The sequence below is a fragment of the Anastrepha obliqua genome, chromosome 2 (genome assembly GCF_027943255.1).
Source record: "Anastrepha obliqua isolate idAnaObli1 chromosome 2, idAnaObli1_1.0, whole genome shotgun sequence".
Classification (NCBI taxonomy): domain Eukaryota; kingdom Metazoa; phylum Arthropoda; class Insecta; order Diptera; family Tephritidae; genus Anastrepha; species Anastrepha obliqua.
In genome coordinates, this window is record NC_072893.1 from 107,982,154 (window position 1) to 108,004,822 (window position 22,669).

At 35.2% G+C, this 22,669-nt stretch overlaps 3 protein-coding genes across 3 annotated transcripts in view; 2 read left to right on the top strand and 1 right to left on the bottom strand.

Annotated features, from left to right (window-relative positions):
- Positions 1 to 14,054: 14,054 nt before the first annotated feature.
- Positions 14,055 to 15,939, bottom strand: LOC129239187 (U3 small nucleolar RNA-associated protein 15 homolog). The gene is made up of 2 exons (XM_054874523.1): positions 15,716 to 15,939; positions 14,055 to 15,657 (listed from the first exon to the last, which is right to left on the bottom strand). Exons 1-2 carry the CDS (start codon positions 15,803 to 15,805, stop codon positions 14,173 to 14,175), a joined length of 1,575 nt encoding a protein of 524 aa, XP_054730498.1. The 5' UTR covers positions 15,806 to 15,939; the 3' UTR covers positions 14,055 to 14,172.
- A 766-nt stretch (positions 15,940 to 16,705) lies between these two features.
- LOC129238483 (protein kish) lies at positions 16,706 to 17,262 on the top strand. The gene is made up of 3 exons (XM_054873512.1): positions 16,706 to 16,833; positions 16,897 to 17,006; positions 17,072 to 17,262. The coding sequence occupies exons 1-3, from the start codon at positions 16,831 to 16,833 to the stop codon at positions 17,175 to 17,177; spliced, it is 219 nt and encodes a 72-aa protein (XP_054729487.1). The 5' UTR covers positions 16,706 to 16,830; the 3' UTR covers positions 17,178 to 17,262.
- A 4,903-nt stretch (positions 17,263 to 22,165) lies between these two features.
- Positions 22,166 to 22,669, top strand: part of LOC129239541 (6-phosphofructo-2-kinase/fructose-2,6-bisphosphatase 1) — a 71,873-nt gene continuing 71,369 nt past the window's right edge. Inside the window, exon 1 of the mRNA XM_054875096.1 lies at positions 22,166 to 22,305. The gene's annotated coding sequence lies outside the window, so the exon portion shown is untranslated. The remainder of the gene's footprint in view (positions 22,306 to 22,669) is intronic.

Below are 22,669 nucleotides of genomic sequence, written 5' to 3' on the forward strand. Positions count from 1 at the left end.
TCTAGCAACATCAGTAAACGACGAAAACATCGGAAAAGTAAAGGAAATTGTGCTTGAAAATCGCACAAATCGCAAAATCGGTTAACGCTGAATATTATTTAGACGTTTTAAAGCGTTTGTGCGAGAACATTCCTCTTAAAAGGAAGGAATTGTGGGACAACAAGTCATGGTTCTTGCATCACGATAATGCACCAGCTCACACATCACGTCTTGTTCGCGATTATTTGAACAAAAATAATGTTAATGTCGTTCCGCAAGCACCGTATTCGCCTGATATGGCTCCACGTGACTTTTTCCTGTTTCCCAAGCTCAAGTTGCCGCTCCGTGGAAAACATTTTGAGACAATTGAAGTCATAAAAGAGAATTCGAAGAACACACTCGAGCTTGACTTGTTTACAGTAGCACAGAAAACAAACTATGTGACATATCACGCTGAAATTTGCCATGTAAGCTTATAACAGTCCTACCAAAAAACAAAAAATTTATTTTTGCCATATGTCATCCGTGGAACGTTTTATTGATACCGTCTCGTTCATATTTGAGCAGAAGATACAAGTTTTTCTATTTTTTTTAAAGCGATATGAAAAAAATATCTTTATGCAATAAAAAAAAATTAAATTTTTTTTTTGAAAATAAGGAAAGAAAAATGTCTGTAATACAATATTTTCTATTCTTTTTTAAAGTGATTGGAAAAAAAATATCTTTAAAAAAAATGTCAAATTCTTATTTGATAAAGGGAAATGTCTTTATAATACAAGATTTTCAATTTCTTTTTTTTTCGAAGCGATGGGGAAAAACAATATCTTTAGGAAAAAAAATTCAAAATTTTTTTGAAAAAGAAAAACCGATAGGGAAGTAGAAATATCTTTTTAATACAAGAATTTATATTTTTTCAAAACGATAGGGGAAAAAATATCTTTATGCAACAAAAAAAATTAAATTTGTTTTGAAAAACAATGGGGAGAGAGAAATATTTTTGCAAACAAAACCACTTTCTTTAAAAGGCAACTTTAACAGGAGAAACAGGAAAATGATAAGGTTGGAAAAAAGCAACTTTTGTATTAAAAAAAGCTGACAGTGAATTTTGAAAAACCTAAGGAAAAAGATGTTGAAAAAACATGGTGAAATTTATGTTTTTTTTTTGTTTTTTATTATTATTATTATTATTATATTATTATTATTTTTTTTTTTTTTTAGATATAAACATAAACTTTAAGATATAAAATGTGTTTCTTTCCCTTGGTTGTTTGGTTAGAGTGGAGATTCATCCAGAATCCAACTAGCGCTTCCGCACCATTTTGTTGCCACATCCTCGTTACCAACTTGTTTGCCAGTTTTTTACGGCATGTCAGTGCGGTTTAAGAACCTTATTATTAGGTTGTTGACATCTAAGCCAGACAGTTGTTCGAGACACTCGAACAGCGGTTTGACCCGGGTTTACATTCAGGGTTTCTTGCCTTTAAAAGCGTTATTTATAAATTACGAAATCGGATCGCCATTGTTTTTTTTTGTTTTTTGTAACCATTGGACGTTCTCTACTTGGCAACTTCTACAGGAGAAACAGGAAAAAGATAAGGTTGGGAAAAGAGAAATTTTTGTATGAGAAAAGGTTGACAGCGCCTTTTTAATGACCCAAGGGAAAAAGTGTTGAAAAGACGACGGTGAACTTTAGATGTTAATTTTTTTTTTTTTTTACTTTTAATTTTTTTTTTCTTTAAATATTTTTTAAAAACAATAGGAAAAGGAAATATCTTTACAAGCGAAACCACTTTGAACTGAACTTTCTTTAAATGGCAACTTTAACAGGAGGAACAGGAAAATGATAAGGATAATGAATAAATAATAATGAAAAAAGCAACTTTTGTATGAAAAAAAGCTGACAGTGAATTTTGAAAACCCAAGAAAAAAAGTTGAAAAAACAACGGTGAAATTTGTGTTTTTTTCAGATATAGACATAAACTTTGAGACATAAAATTTGCGTTTTACGCTTAAAAGCGTTATTTATAAATTACGACCTCGGATTACCATTGTTGTTTTTTTTTTTTTTTGTATTTGTATCTATAGAACTTAACTTTCTATAAATGGCAACTTCTAAGGTTGGGGAAGCGATTTTTTTGTAGGAGAAAAAGCTGACAGCGTCTTTTTAATGACTCAAGAGAAAAAGTGTCGAAAAGTGAACTTTAGATTTTTTTTAACTTTTTTTAATTTTTTTTTTTTTTTTTATTTGTTTTTTATTTTAAAATAAATTTGTATACCAACTAGTGAACTTTGGTAAAAATTTGTTTCTTACCCTTAAAAGAGTTATTTTGCAATTAACAATTACAAATTACAGTCAAGCATCGAACTCGAATTATGACAGGGGGAAAAAACTATGTTTATACTAAAAACAAAAAAAAAACATAGAACTTTCTTTAAATGGCAACTTTAGTAGGAAACACATAAAATAACATCTGACAGCGCATTTTTAATAACTCAAGGGGAAAAGTGTTGTAAAAGCAAAGGTGAACTTCAGATTATTATTATTATTATTATTTTTTTAAGATATTGACATAAGTAAATTTGATACCAACTAGTGAATTTTAATAAAAATTTGAATAAGAATTTCTTACGCTTAAAAGAGTTATTTATAAATTGCAGTGAAACTTCTATAATCGGAGCACTATTATCCCAGGAAAGTGTTCGACTTATGGAGACTGCCAGTTGTAGAAAATCATTATGTTTTTTTTTTTAAGAAACTGCAACCAAAAGTAAAAGTTACAATGCATACGTTAACATAATCTGAAATGAGTGGCTGAAAACCGAATTTGCTTTTGTAGTTTTCATTTAAAATAGTTCCTAATTTATTCAAAGCCTTATAGGAACAGGGACCGTTAGTTGTCATTCGTTTGCAAATATAAATAATTTCCTCCACTCAACTCTCATCATCACTTTCCCAACCACTGCTAAGGTACTTAATAATGTCGTCGTCTGTGGGAAAACCTGCTATTAAAACTGATTGGCGAATGTTACACAAAAAAGAAATATCAAAAAGCCAAAAAAGAAATTTTCGAATACCTTGAAAAAAAAATAAATAAATAAACAAGTATATAATTTGGAATGTTCCATAAATAATTCGACTTAGAGAAGCGTTTGCTCAAATTTTTATTCGCGTTAGAGAGAAATTCGGGTTAGAGAAGTTCTAGTTATGGGACTAAAATTTAGTCTTTATTGCTCACTAAAAGCTGTTGCCACTCGATTTAGTTCGAGTTATAGAAAATTCGAGTGATAGACGTTTGACTGTATATGAAAGAAAATTCAGACAATTTTTTCAAGATAAAATTGAAAATAAGTTTTTAAAAACTTAAAAGAAACAGATTTGAGTATATTTCTGTAACTTTCTACATAAATTTTCTACCAAATGGTTGGATTTGCAAGAAATTTTATTCTAAGGATAAACAAAAATAGGTTATAAATTATGTGAAAAAGTGTTGAACAAAAATTTTTTAGAATAAAATTTAAAGTGAGTTTTTTAAAAGCTGAATAGAAAAAAAATTGAGTGAATTTCTGAAACTTTCAACATGAATTTTGTACAAAATTGTTTGATTTGTAAGAAATTTCATTCTAACGATTAAAAAAGTTGGTTATAAATTATGAGAAAGAAAGTAAAAAAAAATGTTTAGGATAAAATTAAAAATCAATTTTTTATAAACTTGATAGAAAAAGAGTTGAGTAAATTTCTGTAACTTTCAACATAAATTTTATACCAAATTGCTAGATTCGCAAGAAATTTCATTCTAAGAGGGAAAAAAAAGTTTAAAAAAGTTGGTTATAAATTATGTATGTAAAAGGAAGTTGCGGAAAAATTAACAAAATTTAGCGGGTTTTTAAAAATTTTAAGGAAAAGCGTAGAGCAATTTTGTAATTAAAACAAAATAACCATATAACGGTACTAAATTTATATATAAGTTATATAAAAAAAATATGAGAAATTTTTTGTTTCAAGAAATAAACAATAATCTCGAAACGAAAATAAAGCAGTTAATATAAATTCTATACTAAAATTTTAACCTCGGCAAGAGAATTTGTAGCAAGGAGAAATAAAAAAATATTGGGAAAATACTTTGATAGGGCACTCTTATAAGATCAGTTTCTCTGCATAATGGCAAGAATAATAAGGTGGCGCGGATCGTGGTACCGCTACGTTACTCTCAACGAATTTGACAGTTGTACCAATTGTGCAATTTATTCGTGTGTTGTTTGTGTAATTTCTTCTTCTTGCATTCTTATTCGCGTTTTCACATCTCTCTCATGCACCATTATGACGTCATGCTCTCTCTGATGGGCGCAATCTTATTTCTATTATTCTTGATTTCCCTGCTACTCCCTCAAGAAAACAATGCAGAAGAGAAAAAACATAGAAACGTAGGAGATACTGCACATTCGTAAAACAAAGATAGATAGATAGATAATTGGCGCGTACACTCTTTCTGGGTGTTTGGCCGAGCTCCTCCTCCTATTTGTGGTGTGCGTCTTGATGTTGTTCCACAAATGGAGGGACCTACAGTTTCAAGCCGACTCCGAACGACAGATATTTTTATGAAAGAGCTTTTTCATGGCAGAAATACACTCGGAGGTTTGCCATTGGATGCCGAGGGGCGACCGCTATTAGAAAAATGTTTTTCTTAATTTTGGTGTTTCAGTGAGATTCGAACCTACGTTCTCTCTGTGAATTCCGAATGGTAGTCACGCACCAACCCATTCGGCTACGGCGGCCGCCCGTAAAACAAAGAAGTCGAGTCAAAATTGTGAGAGTAACTTTGGTTGTTACGTCATAGAGGCTTAGACACCGAGAGAGGCGACTGAAATGAAAATAAAATATGGAAAGTGAGGTTAGTTGAATACAATCAGTCTTCCAATCAACCGTTGTTCAGACGGCAACGAGGTAACATGAGCAGTGGTAGCCTTGATTTTTTTTTTATATCACCAACACAAACTCAGTTTAGCCGACGTTCGCTGCCACATCTCTTATTACGTCAGCAAATCAGCTGATTCCTTCAAACTCGCTGAGAACCGATTAAAACGAACTTTCCGTATTTTCACCAACGTGCCCATAAAGTGTAGACGATAAACATAGAAAAAGAAGGGTGAAAACTGAATATTAGTACAAATTTGCAAGAAAACTTCGTTTAAATGTTAATTAAGAATATAAAATGAACATTTGAAACAGGAAATTTCCCAAACTCATTCTGTTATATATATTTTTTTTTTAATAATAATTAATACTTGCAACATATATTTCGTTTTCTTTGAATTATTTAATTCAATTACATATTATATTTCCACAACTTTTAAAAGCTCAATTTAGCTCAAAATTATTTTTCGTGGTTTTTTTGGTCGAAAAAATTCTTTGTTAAGTGGCAACAATAATCAAATATGTAAAAAAAAACCATATAATATATTTGCTGGGAGCAAATTAATTTTGTTGCTTTAACACCACTTAATTTTTTTTATTATTCTTTTTCGATTTTGTTTTTAAATAGCTGAAATAATTTTTTTTTTTTTTTGATTTGAAGGATGGGTAGCACCACTTAATTTTTTTTTATTATTATTTTTATAGTTTTTTTTTCCTCAGAAAACCGTATTCCGTTGTAGGAAGTAGGAAGTCAGAATCCACTCTGAACTGAAATATTTTTAGGAATGCGTACCATAATTTAGGGGAAAATTTTTTTTTATTAGAAAAGAAATGCCTTTTCTCTCAACAGTAACCATTTTTATCTTTAAACTTTTTTATAGTAACTTCTAAAAACAGAAGAATAAGATGAGGATGAGGATTACTTACAATAGCTAAGTTAATTTAAAAATGGATTTTTTTATTAATTTAAGAATAAATACCTTTGTTTTTGCTGAAAATTTAAAGTTTGTGCTTGGTACTGGTCAGCCACACAAAATTGATTAACAATTTTTTTTTTTTTTTTTTCAATTTAAATTTTTAATTTTTTTTTTTCAACATTCAAATATGTCCCAATTACTCAGAGTGGCCGCAGAGCTCCTTCAATTTAATATGCCTCGCGTGTATGACTTTAGTAATACCATTTTTTAAAATTGATTTGACAATTGGATTATTTTTAAACTAATTTTTGATTTATAAGTACTTCAATATCGCTACTATAATTAAAAACAAACAAAAAATAAATAATTGGCGCATAAACTTCTGTTAGGTGTTTGGCCGAGCTCCTCCTATTTGTGGCATGCGCCTTGAAGTTGTTCCACAAATGAAGGGACCTACAGTTTTAAGCCCACTCCGAACGGCAGATGGTTTTTTATGAGTAGCTTTTCCATGGCAGAAATACACTCGGGGGCTTGCCATTGCCTGCTGATAATTACTATAATTACTTGGGCACATATTTTTCTATTTTTGTCCTTCCAAATTTTATTTATTGGATATGGGAATAAGTTTCCGCCCTCATAAAAGATAAAAGAGGGGTCGCTGCTGATACTATTTTTGTGTTTGCTCTAATAATATACTGGGGATTTGAAGGTGTGTATGTGAGGTCTCGATCGCAGTAGTTCACATTCGTTTGAAGCGTGAAAATCCTTTTTTATCTGACGTCAACTGTCTATGTTCGTCCCGAAAACACAAAATTTGCGGAAAGTCATGCTTCATTATTACCTTTACAGAAAAGTGCAGCTGAAATGTGTCGTATATTGATCAACATTTACGGTAATCACGCTCCATCAAATACAACTTTAAAGAGTGGCTTCGACGCTTCCAAAGTGGCAATTTCGACGTGAGTGATAAAGCTCGCGAAGGGCCGCGGAAAAAAAAAAAATCGAAGATACTCAACTACAACAATTATTAGATAAAGACGCATGCCGAACCCTTGATGATATATCTAAACAGTGGGATGTTGACAGATCAACCGTCGGTAAACGTTTGCACGCGATGGGAATGGTCCATAAAGCAGGTAACTGGATGCCACATCAATTGAAGGAGAGGGATATCGAAAGACGTTTGGTGACGTGTGAGATGCTTCTTGAACGGCAGAAAAGAAAAGGTTTTCTGCATCGCATCGTCACTGGCGATGAAAAATAGGTCTATTATGATGAACAAGGTCCATCGACAGCGAAAAAAAATATTCATGCTTCAAAGGTTATGTTGTGCATCTGGTTGAATCAGAAGGGTGTTATCTATTAAGAACTCCTTAAACCATCTGAAACCATCATTGCCGATCGTTATCGACTTACCGACTGCAGCTAATGCGTTGCTCTTTAAGATAAGCGCCCGGAATGGGACGGTAGACATGACAAAGTGATTTTGCTGCATGACAACGCGAGGCCACACGTAGCTAAATCGGTCCAGAATTATTTAGAGGGATGGAATTGGGAAATCTTGCCCCACCCGCCATTATTCCCCAGCACCTTCCGATCAATGCAGTCAGCAGTCAGCCCTTATTAGAGAGCGGTTCGCTTCTTACGAGAGCATCGCAAACTGGCTCAATGAGTGGGTCAAGTAAAAGGAGCTCGAATTTTTCGTCAAAGAAAACCATATGCTGCCTAAAAGATGGAGTAAAGTTGCAGCTTCCAAAGGCACATACTTCACATCATATCATGTATTATTTAATTGCTTAAATAATTCGTAATTTTGACTAAGAAAGGACGGAAACTTCTTATTCCCATACCCAATAATTATAATATTTTTTTTTTAAACGTTTTTTTTACTTATAATATTTTTTTTAAATATAATATTTTTTTTAATTTCATTATTTTTTAAATATAATATTTTTTTACTATAATATTTTTTTAATTGTAATAGTTTTTTTTTTACTTATATTAATATTTTTTAGTTATAATAATATTTCTTTTAATTATAATATTTTTATTTAATTAATTATAAATTATATTTATTTTTAATTACATTATTGTTTTTCTTAATTATAATATTTTTTTATTATAATATTTTTTTTATATTATTATTTTTTTTTTTATATTAATTATAATATTATTTTTTTAATTTCTTTTTTTTTATTATATATTTTATAATTATAATAATATTATTTTTTTAATTATAATGGGTTGGTTGGTTGGTTTAAGGGTGACCCCGCATCGGAGTGCCACATAGACCGCAAGTTGGGTCCGTTGTGTTGCCCTAGAGCTCATTATATTATATGATTTCCCCACCTAACCGAGATTTTTACTATAGATTTTGGTCCAAGATATTGATTCGTTTCGAGAATTTAATGAGAGATTTGATTTTCAGGTCCGAGAGTACTGAAAGATTGTCAATTGTTGGAGAGCCTAGAAGAGCGAGTCGACTTCTGGCTAGACCGGGACAACTGCACAGCAAATGCCTGCTTGATACTTCCTCATCTTCGTCCTCGCAGTATCTGCACAGGTCGTTTTGAGGAACCCCGAGCCGACGTGCGTGAGTGCCCAAAAGGCAGTGGCCGGTGATAAGAGATATTATATGCCTAAGTTCGTGTTTCGAAAGACTTATAAGGGTTTTTGTCTGTTTCAGATTGTAGGATGGCCAGATTTGTCTGGTCGTAACGCAAGTAGTTTCCACTCGCCACCTTCGAACAGCAATGCTGTGAAATTCTCGATCAATGAGCATTTTACATGTTGAGAGCGGAATGTGGATTGTGGGTAAGTTACTAACACTTGATTGCGCAGCTCCAGCTCTTGCGAGCTCATCAGCTTTGCAGTTACCTTCGAATCCACTGTGACCCAGTATCCAGATAACTGGGACAGAATTCTGAACACTTATCTCGTTAAGAGATAAGAGACAAGATCGAACCACATCTGAGTGGGTATAAGAGGAGCTGAGTGCTCGAACGGCCGCTTGACTGTCGGTGAAAAAGCTGATATCCTCTAGTGATATTCTATTTTCTAAGAGAGTTTTCGCAGCATACCAGATAGCGCATACTTCCGCTTGGAATACGCTACAGTAGTCGGGTAATCTAAATGATAGATTGATGTGAGGGGAATTGGAAAAGATTCCAAATCCCACTTTGCCGTCTTGTTTTGAACCATCTGTATATATAATCAGAGGGCCATCGATTTCGGTACTATTTTTTTAATTATAATATTTTTTTTTACTTATAATAATATTTTTTTAATTATATTTTTTTAATATTATTATAATTATTTTTTTTTTTAATTAATATATAATATTTTTTTTTATTATAATAATATTTTTTTAATTATAAATTTTTTTAATTATAATAATGTTTTTTTAATTATATATTTTTTTTTTAATTATAATATTTTTTAATTATAATAATATTTCTTTTAATTAAAATATTTTTTTTAATTTCTTTTTTTTTTATTATATATTTTTTAATTATCATAATATTATTTTTTTAATTATAATAATATTTTTTAAATTATATTTTTTCTAATTTTATTTTTTTTTTTAATTATAATATTTTTTTTTTTTAATTATAATATTTTTTTTTATTTTAATAATATTTTTTTGTAATTGTAATAAAAACTCGCTTAAATGCAAATTTCTCTCTTCCAAAAAACATCAATATTGAATATGTGCAACTAAGGTGTCCATATTTAAAAAAAGAAGTAAACAAATAAATAAATAATTCATTTAAGTTCATCGCACCTTAAATATAAATATAAATACTTACAACAACAGCAATGCAATAAAGAGTGTATTTTTAAGTGAAATATTTAATATAGTAGAATAAAGTGATTCAATTTGCGCCAATACGAAATGTAAAATTCATAAAACAAAACAAAACAAAAAAACAAAAACAAATCGATAAAAAACAGTTAGCGTTAATTCTTAATGTATAGTATTGCACTTTCTTTTGTCGAGCCCACATGCATATGCACGTACCGTGTGCTCTGTGTGTGTGTGTAATTGCTGGCAAATGCTTGTGCGGTACGTAAACTGAGAAGTGCTGTACATACACCTACAATAAATGTAGTTAAAACTAACAATTATGAAATTTTGCTAAATAATGCTTAAATTACTTGGAATAATAAACGAAAATTTTATTCAGTTCAGGTTAAAGGTAGTGAGAGTAATGAGTAATTGAGAATAAGTTAAAAACAAAAGGCAAAAAGCAAAAGGCAAAAGGCAAAAAAGTTACAGGCATACAACTATGTAGCTACGTAAATTGTGTACTATATGCAAATGGTATTAAGAGCGTAGAATGAGCGAAAGATATATATATATATATATATATAAATATACATATACATACTGTATTTTAAATTGTCGAAGTGTAATTATATATACACATATACATAAATAATAATAAACTGCATACCTAAATATGAGTAATGTAACTGCATTATAATTATTACAACTACGATTATAGCTGCATTATTATTATAAACTACAGGTATACTATATTTTACATTATTATATGGTATGTGACTCATTTCATTGATAAAAGATGTAAATGCGACAACACTACTTAAGTTCAAGTACATCAACGTGAATAAATCGGAATATCCAATTAAAATGGCAAATTCAGTTTTTTTGATATTTCTATGCTGGGTTGGGTTTTAGGTATAAGCAGCTTACTAGGTGCGCAACTAAGTTCCTAGATTTGACACATACCGCCTTGAGCAAAAAGTTCTCGGCACAACCGCCAGGTGACGTACTAAGTCAATTGATTTGAGTTCTGTTTTTGGTTTTGTTATGTTCCATGTTAACGCACGCTCACAAATACAAAAGCAGACTCTCTCAAATTCTTTCCAAAGCGAATTAAAATTAAGCAATTTAGTTAAAAGCTGGGTTAATGGGCCTTAGGGCCACCGAGCGTCTCGTCTTAGACAAGCAACCTGGCTAACTTAACCTAACGCTCTAGAAGACCAAAAAAAAATGTTCCTATTCTCATGACAGCCGGTTCTACGTATTGGAACAACTCGGATTTTTCCTATCCAAGGGCTGCAACCCCAGTAAATTAGCCGTGTTCAGTGCGCTGAACATCACCTCACGTTTATGGTCACTGGAGCAAAGCTGCGCCATAAATTTCTTTTAAGAGCTGGCATCGAGCCAAACCCTGAATGAGAAGTTTACTTCTGTTGCGTTTGCCAAAGGCGACTCAACTTCAGTTAGATGTAATCAGTCCAACGGGTGGTGCCATCTTAAGACAGTGAGTGAGCCACACGACTTGTGGCTACAGACTGCTCTCGTTATTAGACGCCTCAAGCCTTTAAGGTCCCCAAAGAGGTGTTCTTTCCCCGCTGCTGTGGTGCTTCGTCGTAGACTCTCTACTAGCGGAGATGCAGGAACTCGGTTTTCATGTCTAAGCGGACGATGTTTGTGCGCTAACTTCGGATAAATCCCTAAGGAGACTTTATTTCTGGCACGAAGACGGAACTTCGGGACACAGAGAAATCTTTAGGTTGCTATCTGAGCAGTATCCACTTTTTTTGGCACTTAAAGACGACCTGATACCCACAACTTCATTTGGGAGGAAATTTGATGTCAGATTTCCATTGCGTGAGCAATGGAGCAGTCCAGAATACATGCAGGGAGGTTTGACGGATATTTACTTTACCGATGGGTCCAAGAATGAAATAGGGTCTGGAGCCGGATGGTAGGTACTTAAACGTTAGTAATAAGTATCACTATGCTATGGGGGAAATGGCGACTGTTTTCCAAACGGAAGTTGTTGCCATCCTGAAATCCCACAAGGGCCAGAGCCAATAATCGGAATCAGTTCCGCAGGAATTTAAAATTGGATCAGCGATTATGTAGGCAATCTACATAAAGAGCGATGGTCCGGTGTAGAACGCTGCAAAATGTTTTGTGACAAGTCCGAACTGAAAACTTTCAAACTTTGTACTAAAACTTAGAGGGAAAGACGTTCGGTTGATGGTCGGTATCATTACAGGACACAACCCATTGGGTCAGCATATGACCACCATTGGAATCATTGAGGGCTCAATGTGCCTGTCGTGCTTGGAGGAGGCGGACAGCACTGAGCACTTTCTCTGTAAGTGTCCTGCCTTCGCTAGAGCACCGCTGCGAGTTTTGGGTTCCGATGTCATGAGAATGAGTAATATTTGTTCTCTAAAACTGCAGGATATTTACAGATTTGCCAAAGAAACTGGAAAATTCTCACAAGACTAGCTCTATCTGCACAGTATGACGAAGCACAATGACATCGGACCCGAGGCGATGCGCGACCTATTTTAGCCGACAATTTATACTGCGTCCTTCGGTTGACAGATGCAAACGTCGTGTTACCAAATGGCTGTACAAACTGCCAAACATAAGTGGACCGCTTGCTTTCTCCAGAGATGAGGTCCAAGTGACTATCAAAAAAACTGCATCTTTCAATGCCATTGGTTCCAACGGAATCTAATCCTGATGTTGGAAACACAAGAGTATTCATCCCATCCCATTGTCACTCCTATCATCCATGAAAAGTGGAAATTAGGGAAAGTAGTCCCACTCCTGAAACCTGGGAGACCAGCCAATTAAGAGGAATCTTATCGCCAAAAACATATCCTTTCCGCAGGAGTGAAGACACTTGAAGTCCTACTCCCGTTCTTCACAAAACATCTGAATCCAGTTACACATCAGCAAAGTGCAGAGTACCACCACAGCACTTAATGCAATTAATCCCTGGGAGTGAACGGTTCTAGTAGCGATGGTCCTATCGAGCTTTCGATGCAGTTAGCCATTCCCGCCGGGACTGAAGAGGTGGCCACCCGTCATCGGAGTTCAGCCACCACCCATCACTATAGCCGTCGTTTCCACGACAGTCGGTTCTACGTTACCGAAACGACCCGGTTTATATCCGGCCAAGGACTGTTACTCCGTATGTAAATATGGGGAATGTTTATGCTGCTACAACAACTACAGCCGTCTTCTTAGCACAATTACGTCAGGTTAAACCCCAGCCTAACCAGAATCGACATACTAATCATAAGTCCGACTAATGAAGGTACCCCGCACGATTCTAACCAAGTACCCCTTAAATCCACTCACCTAACAGCGCTCGCTCGTTGGACCCACCTAGTCGAAACAATATGTTTCTTGCGCCTATCGTAGTTGTTGTTGTTATTGGAGTCGCATAAAAATCGCCATACTTGTGCCGGGAATGCTGCTGAAGTGACAGTCCTTGGCCGGGTCGTTCCGGCAACGAAGAACCGACTGTCATGGGAACGTACGCCTACTGTCGTTAGGCGTCTTCACCGGCAAGCACAGGTGACTTCATCGTGCCTGGCAGGAACTGCTAGAACAACAACATCAAGAAGCTTCGGTTCTGTGCAGTTCCTTTAACAAAACTAGGGTGGCAAGCAGCACTAGGGTGGGTAGTGAACTATCCAAAAGGGCCAGTTTTTTAGTGCAATTTACTTCTGCTTTAGTTAAAATACTCAACTTTCCTACCTGACTCTTATTAGCAGATACGAGGTGCGATTGCAGCTACTTGTTGTTGTTGTTGTAGCAGCATAAACATTCCCCCTACCTACATACGGGGAATGCTGCTGGAGTGACAGTCCTTGACCGGATATAAATCCGGGTCGTTTCGGTAACGTAGAACCGACTGTCGTGGAGACAGCTACTTGTCTTTATGCGCTCTTTCTATTTTGTCGCTTAGCCGCCTTAAAAAAAAAAAAAAAGATTTATAAAGGAATTATTTGCTTTGGCCAACGCCTTCGAGGCAAAAGATTGTTTCTAAAAACAGAAATAATAAATAAATAATTGGCGCGTTCACCCTTTTTGCGTGTTTAACCGAGCACCTCCTCCTATTTGCGGTGTGCGTATTGATGTTGTTGCACACAGTTTTGAGTGCCGACTCCGGGAGCCAAATGGTTTTTATAAGGAACTTTTTCGTAACAGAAATATACTGAGAGGTTTTCCGATGCCTTACGAGAGCTACCGGCATGAGAAAAACGTTTTCTATTATTTGATGTTCATGCACGGAAATTCGATCCTACGCACTTCCCAATGGTAGTCACGCACCAAGCCATTCTGCTACGGCGGTCGCCGTACTGTTTCTACTTCCACGAATTTCGTTACAAATGGAATAAACATTTCCTCCTCGCGACTATCCGCAGCATAGTTAAAAATATGTTGATCGTAGCTTTGCGAGTGAATTTAAAATACTTATCTATTTATTTAAAATACATTTGTACAATATTAGAAAAATAATTGAAGCTTTAATCTATATTATTATAAGACACCTCTCACTTTTTGAACGAATCCAGTTGCTATACAGTTAAAATAGAGGACTCCTTTGCTTGAGCAGATTGTTTTAGTTGGTCACTTTCACCTTTCACAAATCGATGATAATCGTCATTGCTTTCCCCTCCTGCGGCAGCAGTTTCGAGTAGTTCTAAACCGCCTTGTAATTCCAGCAAATCGTATGTCAGGTTAATTTCACGTCGCAACACACCCGCAAGTCTTATGAAATCTTTTCCCAATTCACCCGTAAATTCATGGAAGGTTGCCGCATAGATATCCAGTAACGCCGCTGCAACATCAATCAGTATACGCATAAATCGATATTCGCCGATGTAGCGACATATAAACGAAATTAGTTGCGAAAGAAATTTATGGCTGCGTCCCGCCAACGCACGATGTAAACCCTTGCGGTGTATCAGCTCTTGCATAACACTGATTGTTATTTCCGGATTGGACTGCGCGTAAAACCGGGACATCACAAGATCCATGCATCTTACGTATTCATATTTACGCAAAAGCTGATCATATTTCTCTAATTTGGGCAGCCGTGTATCACTTACCACATGATCTATTTTCAGCGAAGTCACTCGTCGCCGACTGAGGTCAGTCGGCCCTTTGCCTTTTCCACTCTTTTTGCGGTGGATTTCCATGTTCTGTATTGAAACTAGGCCGTCAACCATGCCAGCCACAACAGTTTGATCACCCGGCGCCACAGCAAGACTTAGTACGGCATTGGGAAAGTCAAGTGTGTGTACAGTTTTGTATGTTGCAACATCATAAATCTTTACATGACGATCCAAGCTGCCAGACAATATACGTTTGCCTTTGGAACCAAGTCGCAAGCTTGTTATTGTTTTGTGGTGTTGTGATACTTTTGTTAAAAGCCGGCAACCAGCAAAGGCATCCCAAACACGCATTTCGGTACCGCCTGCGCTAATGAATATACCGCCCGTTGGCAGAAAAAGCAATGACTCAACTGGACTGCCATGATCAATGCTAAATGACACTTCTTTTGTACGTATGTCATACATCTTAATTTTTCCATCATAACCACCCGATATTAGTGTATCTGTGGACTTGGGGTTTATGGCACCTGCACGCACATAATCCTCATGTTCGGCAAATGTATGTAAAGTTTTCTCGGTGGCAATGTCCCATATTTTCACGCTACGATCGTCCGAAAAACTGGCAATATGCACGAGATCTTGTGTAAATTGTGCGCGATGTACTGGCGCCTTGTGCCCTTTAAATAAACGCAGCACGTTTTTGCTGGACGGGTCGAAGAGTTTCACCAAACCTTGCTCATCGCCAGCTACCAGCAAACTTCCATCTTGTCTGTATGTGCCTCCGTAAGCAGTCTCTTGAAAGCGCGACAAATTTTTCACCACCAATTTTGTGATAGGATTGTAAATCTGTACACGCACCGAGCAGGTCACAGCAAAGTAATGGGGCTCTATAGGACTGAAGTCTACATAGTCAATGGCACCAAATTCTTTTACTAGGGTTGGCACCTGCAAAAGCGAATTACTTTGATTAGTGTATCCGTGCGATAGTTTATTTAGAACTTACACTTAATTGCTTCCAGTATAGGGTGTCGGGTGTGACAACCTTCCCGGTCTTAATGTACTTTTTCGTATTTAGAGATTTAAACTGTGTCATTTTTTGTTGTTAATAAGATCTTGAGACAAATTTTAAGGAAATTGCTAGGCAGAAATGTAAACTAAATGCAATGTGATAAAAGCCGCATTCAAATGTTTTGACTTTTCTGGCACGTGTTGTCATCTCACAAACAGTGTTGCCTCAATTATATAAAAAAAAATAAAAATAAAACAAATTTAAAGGCCTTTTTATTCGCCACTTCTCTGCTCGACTGCCTTGACGAAAAATTGCATGTAAAAGCAACAATAAAGTTATCGAGTAAGATTCGCCGCTAGCGAGTATGGTTATACCCAAGGCGAATTTATTACAGGTGACAGCAAACACATATAAGCAAAACCCTACATGTATTTGTTGTTGCGTTTGGTCCAAGCATCACGTCAAAATCAGTAATCAAATGTAAACATACGAATGTGAACATACCAATACATACAAACAAAGCATATCATTTTGACGTAAGCCATACCTACGGCGAAAAATTCAGCTGGGTGAATGCTGTCACCTTAATAGATCCACCTTGGTTATACCTCATTAAACTGATATAACACACTATTTTACAAATACGTATTCCAGCGTTGCCAAGATATGTTATAAGAGCATACATATTCCCCACACATGTACGGGGCTATTGAAGTGACAGTCCTTGGCCGGATATAAGTCCGGGTCGTTCCGGTAGCGTGCAAGCGCCTGTCGTGGGAACGCGAAGATATATTCATTGATACCAGTTGCTTCATCTATTCGCCAGTTGCTAACGCTTGGCGAAAAGAAGAGCTCTAAAAATTCACAAATTTTGAGAGCAATATTGTTATTCAGCATAATAAAAATTTATCCCTCTTGGGTTCTCTTACAAACAATGAAATGGCACTATTGTGAATGCCTACTTTCTTCCTTTGCATTGAATTTGACATTTCAGCAACTAAACAAATTTTATCTTGTTACCCATGTAGGCACGTACGTCATCCTACAACAAACCATTATTTGCGTTTTTATTTTATTGTTATTAATTTAAGGAGATATAAAAACCCGAAATGGTAAGTTAAACATAAATTACACAATTGAACGCGATGACAATGTGGTAAATTTCTGTTTTATAGAGTGCGCTATTCAACTTTCAAAGTTTGCTATCAGTGATACTTCTATTGATTTGCACTTGTGCTTATTTACGTTCACTTTTCCCAAGTATAATAGACCGAAACAAGACGGGGTAAGTTTGGTTTATTGTTTTGAAATATTTGATTATTTAATTTAAAAATTATTCCCTGCTCGCAGGTTACTTGGGGTGTTTTGGAAACTAGCACGAATAGGAGAGAGAAAGTCACCATATGTGGCTGTGGCATGTGTGGTCATGGCGATATCGATATTATTCTGGACGTGATACTAAGAGTTTGTTTACTACTCAAGTTTGAATTGAATTGTGTTTCTGGTGTGAAATAAAACTGCATTTTTATAATTCTGTGAAATATTGTATTGTATTTTATGAAAATGTGCATACAATTGTTTGCATTTGAATACATGGAATGTTGAGGTGTTATTGGTGGCGGCAGTTTGAAGTGCCGGTACTGAGGGAGATAGCGCCGTTGAGGCAGCGGCCGCCAGATGGCGGGAGCAACACGTGGCCACATACCTTGTGGACCACTCCCTATGAGTCTTAAGGCCTAAACAGGTCTTAAGATGGCACCACCCGTTGCACTTAACCGAGGTGGAGTTCGGGTGGAGCCGTTTGCGGCAGATGCAGAAGTAAAATACCTCTGGTCCGGGGTTGGGTTCAACGCCAGCCCTTAAGAGAAGTATTCGGAGCAAACGTGCTGCAAGGGATTGCTCCTGTGACGAAAGATTGTGGGTGTGATACGGTACACTAGACAGGGCTAGTTTACTGGGGCGGCAGCCCTTGGTCGGGAAAAACCCGAGTTATTCCGGTAACGTAGAACCGGCTGCCATGGGAATGATTTCGGCAAAGTCTTACTCTATGATTGCATTCGTTCGACCCTTTAGCTTAGATTTCACTGATCCATATACACTTAAACTACTATTTACATCTCTGGAACGATTGAAATTATATTTCATATTATATTTGTCATATAAAACGGCTTGAGCGTGTTCAAAAAGAGGTTGTCTGTAAAGTCGGTTTACTGACGATAATTTAACGTGACAACGTCATAAGAAACTACTGATGGAATGGTTGCATTTTTTCAAAAGAAAATTTTAATTTTATTTGTTTGATACATATTTTGTATGGATATAGAGAAGGAGGTAAATGGAATCGCAATGGAATTGATCCAGTTACACTTACACAAAATTACGAAACATTTATAAAATTCATGAAAGAAATGTTCAATTTCGATTGTGCATCAGACGTTAAGAGGTCAACAACACTAAGAAGCACCATCATCGATTTGCCTTTTTCAAGACACTTTACACTCGAAACACTCCCTTTCATTTCCTACTTCTTCTATCGTCGTCCTATTCTCAACAGAGAAATGGTTCATTACCATGCACACAGGAAGAAGGCATATACAAACACAAATATGTGAATTTATATACATATGCGCATATACATACATATGTATATATGCTCACTCAAGTAGGAGAGAGCCAGATGTCGATCGTTGCCGAACGCGGGGGCCGATTGTGCCTCTTTGTCGATCGTTCCGCGCTCTGGCTTGCAGTTCAAGCAAGGTAACGACGCATGAGCAAGATAACGACGCATTTTTTGGTGCGTGCAGGCGGCTACATCGAATTATAAAAACTTATATATTCTTTGATCTTCGGTCGCTACTAGAATTATTCTATAACTGGCATTTATTTTTGATATAATAAGTGGTGAGATTTTTTCGCCATTCTTACTTGAATACATTCGTTTTAATACTCCATTTTGATATTTTTGTATAACATCGAGTAAAAGCAAAGGTGGAGCCAATAACAGACTATTCGGCTCTCAGCGAATTTGACAAAATCAGTTGAGGGACTGACGTAACTGGGGTCACGAAGTGGTTTGCTTACGAAAAAAGTACGATTGTGTTGGTGATATGCGAAAAAAATCAACACAATGACACTCCGGCCACATCTTTTCACCATCACTTATCAGTTAGCGAATCCCAGTGACGTGAAAGCCGAAGTTCCTCTCACAATTTTGTTTTTCACCATAGTTATTGGTAAAACCTTTGAGTAAGAGCAAAGAGCATTGCTAGAGCGATAATTATTATAAGATGTTACCAAATTCTTTTGACATAGATTTTTCTCTACCAAAATCTAGATTTCAGCAATTGCTGACCTATTTTAATTAGTAATTATTTCGCATTTGTTAACTATAAATAGTCTGGTAGGAAATTTTTATATTTTCTTAACTAAATCTAAATAAATAAACTTAAATTTAAAAGCCAAATGCCCGTTTCCGAAGGCAGAAAATACTCACGTCCCCCCAACTTTGCAAGTTGAACGTAGTAATTTTTATTAGCAATGGAAAATATCCTTGATCTCAAATGGTTTTGAAGTACTTAGTTGCTGCAATACCATTTCTCCATGTGTATATATGTAATAATTAAAATTATAGAAGTTTTATTCACTAATTAAATATAAATATAAACTATATACAATATGACCGGAGAAATTTTAGCTTGGGAGTCCAAACTGTATCGTCATGCATCTCTGGCCAAATAACAAAAATTCACAATAGCCTTTTTGGAAGTTGGGAACCTTTTCATCCATCAAGCGATTACTCTCCAACTTCCATAACATCATACCAGTCATCTCTTTTACGTGTAGAATGCAATTGCAAAGCGGTAAATTGAGTACATAACTGCTTTGCAATGATTTCATTCATTAAATTTAATCAAGTGTTCTGCAAACGTACACAAATGTGATTTCAAAGTACCAGAATAGGGCATATAGAATGAATAGTGAATATTTTATTGCTTTGTATGCGGCATATGAAAATGGTACTCAAATTAATTAGGCAACATTGTGGTCCCGAAAAGCTGCCGAGTGCGAAATGCATCGACATCAACGAACGGGCGTGTTAAAGTGTTGTCTTGCTTATGCTTATTGAGTTATATAGTCCCCTGGCGGGTCGTTGAGCCGATGAACGCGTTTTGACAGCACTGCTCTAGTATAGAAAAGTTTCGTATTTCGTGTTGGTCGTCAACAATTTTTCACAATGCAAAGACAATAAAATCGCCCACAAATTACAAGTGAATATTTACAGAATTGATGAAAAACTATCGTTGAATTGCATTTTATCGAATGATAATTAAAATTGGATGTGGTGATATAAATTAAAGTGTGAATTTATAATTTTCAAAAGTTGCTTAGTAAAATTGTGTCAATAGTGAGTTTTCATTTGATTGCCTTTTGTAAATGGAGTGAATGAAGGTCTGCGGGATCTTGTGTTCGCACTGTCGGGGATTGAATTCGAGTCCGCGATAGTAGCTTCTGTTGTGTTTGATCTGTGCGCGGAAGCTTGCTGCTGACAAGTTCTTTGGATGATAATAAAAACATTGTACGCAGAATGTAACGAGAATAGACAAAATGTTAAGATTAAAGTAATTAAAATAGCAATTGTGTGTCCATAGTGGTAAATTGAGTAGACGAAAATTCTTTGTATGCCTATAAAAAAAGAAAAAAAAAAAAAAGTTGCAACAGAGAAGTGGATAAAGTCTACTGTGAATGAGAACTGTGAAGACGGTGCGTTCTAATGTTGAATAAACGCGGCTGTTCAAAATAGAGATCGCTTGCTAGCGACAAAATTGAGGAAAATGTTTATCTAATGCCATTACGGTAAGTTTAAATATTTTATTTATTTACTTAGGTGCATTAGAAAGCACCGAAATTGTTTCCAATAAAATAGCAACTAATGGTTGGGATGGGTGTGTGTATGATGCACCATGCGCTTTTTTATGAGAACTGTTAAGAATTCTCCAATGAAAATCGGAGGAAATGTTGGTTAGTGTTTATTTTTTTTATAAATTTAACATCACCACTATTCCGGTAATAATAGATTTTTAAGTTATTTGTTCGTAAAATTTGTTATATATCTACAACAAATTTTGATATAGGACGTGCACTTGTCTCTTATCACATATCTTTATATCATTGATAGATCTTTTGAACACACACACGTTTCAAACACTTTGTGTTTGTATGTACAATAAATGAATCAGCTAGCAGAATTAACAGTTAGCTGACAAGCATGGCTGCAATGGTTTGCAGCGAGAGGTAAACAAAACAAATTGAATGCGAATAAAAACAAAGCAAAATTAAACACAATTTACGTGTACACTTTTTTGTTAGAAGTTTGATAACAACAAGAGGATAGGGCTTACAACCCCTAAATTATAATATTTATTTATTTATTAGAAATATAATTATGAATTATACGCCTTTCCAGCTAGAATATATATGTATATTGTTTATATATATTTGAATATAATATTAACTTTAATATAGATATCAAGATATACAAAATCTATCAAAACGTGATCAATCAAAACACGGGAAATTTAAATATTAATATATACATATATATATATATATATATACATATTTATTTATACAGTGGAGCTTCCTTGGGCGGACATTCACCGTCAGCCAGCTTATGTCCATCCAAGAGAGGTATAAGGTAACTTCTTCCGATACATAAGATTTGCTATAGAAAAAAATTGCCGCTCATGGGGAGTCGTCCGGCTAATAGAGGAGTCCGGTAGGAAAGGTTACACTGTATATGTATATATTATATGATGCAAAAAATATTAATAACATAAATATTAATAACATAACTTTGATATTTTTATTCATTTATTATCTTCTACTGTGTTTTTTTTTTATTGTGCTGGTTTTTGCGCTGCATATCAGCACTTCTTCTTGGTGAATTTATAGCTTTTTTTTTCAAATTGTGGGTCATTAATTTAAAATTTGCTCTAATTGTATTTCAAATTATTAATTTGTTATCCCAAACATGTGTGTTTTGTGTAAAAAACTGTGAATGCCCCAAAATATTGCCCCATGCTTAGTTGTATGAAGTATTTGACATGACTAAATGTCTCCACTAGCCATTCACAATGGGTTGGTTAGATACACTTGATTCTATTTTAATGATGTCTAGCACAATCACATTTTTTTATACTTTGCCACAAGACAACATACAGTATTTGCACCATACGGCCTGTTATTTTGTTTTTTTTTATTGGATTATCAAATGCATCACTGTCCTTTTTGACCTGCCCGCTTGATGGTCCATTCACAATTCCTTGACGTGTTTGTTTATTGTCTCTTTTATACACAGCCCGCAAAATAATCGCGTGCGAAGGAGACAGTAATATAGTTTTTCATTGCTCTTCGCCATTTCCTTCTGGTAATAGGAATATTTTCTCGTCTTGAGCTGAAGGAAGATTTTACCTTGCAGACTTAAAAAATTGTGTTTCATTGAGTTAAAAGTACAGAAGTAATTTTAATTAAACTAAATTGCGTTGATAGGAAAAGGTGCGTTCTCGTTGTCATAAAAAAGAAAGGTGAGACACCGATTATTGGAACTATTTTCATTACTAAATGGACAACCAAAATTTTCCCATTTATTCTGCTACCTCTTTTGTTGGCTTTTATATTTTTCTGTTTCTTGTCATGCCATGCAGTGTAGATAATGCAGTAATATTAAAGCAGAAATCAGCCCTTCCTAGGGTGTTCATTTGATATCATGTTTAGTACACGTTTCTGTTGTATGCCTCGCTGTTGCTTTGTCCGCATTTAACAGCACATGTATTTCGTGATATTCTGGCACAGCTTTCGCTATGGTGTCGCCGTCATACCAAAGCAGCGATGAAAACGAGAATAAAAAAACAATTTTGTTTTGCTCGCGGTATGCTTTAAATAACATCA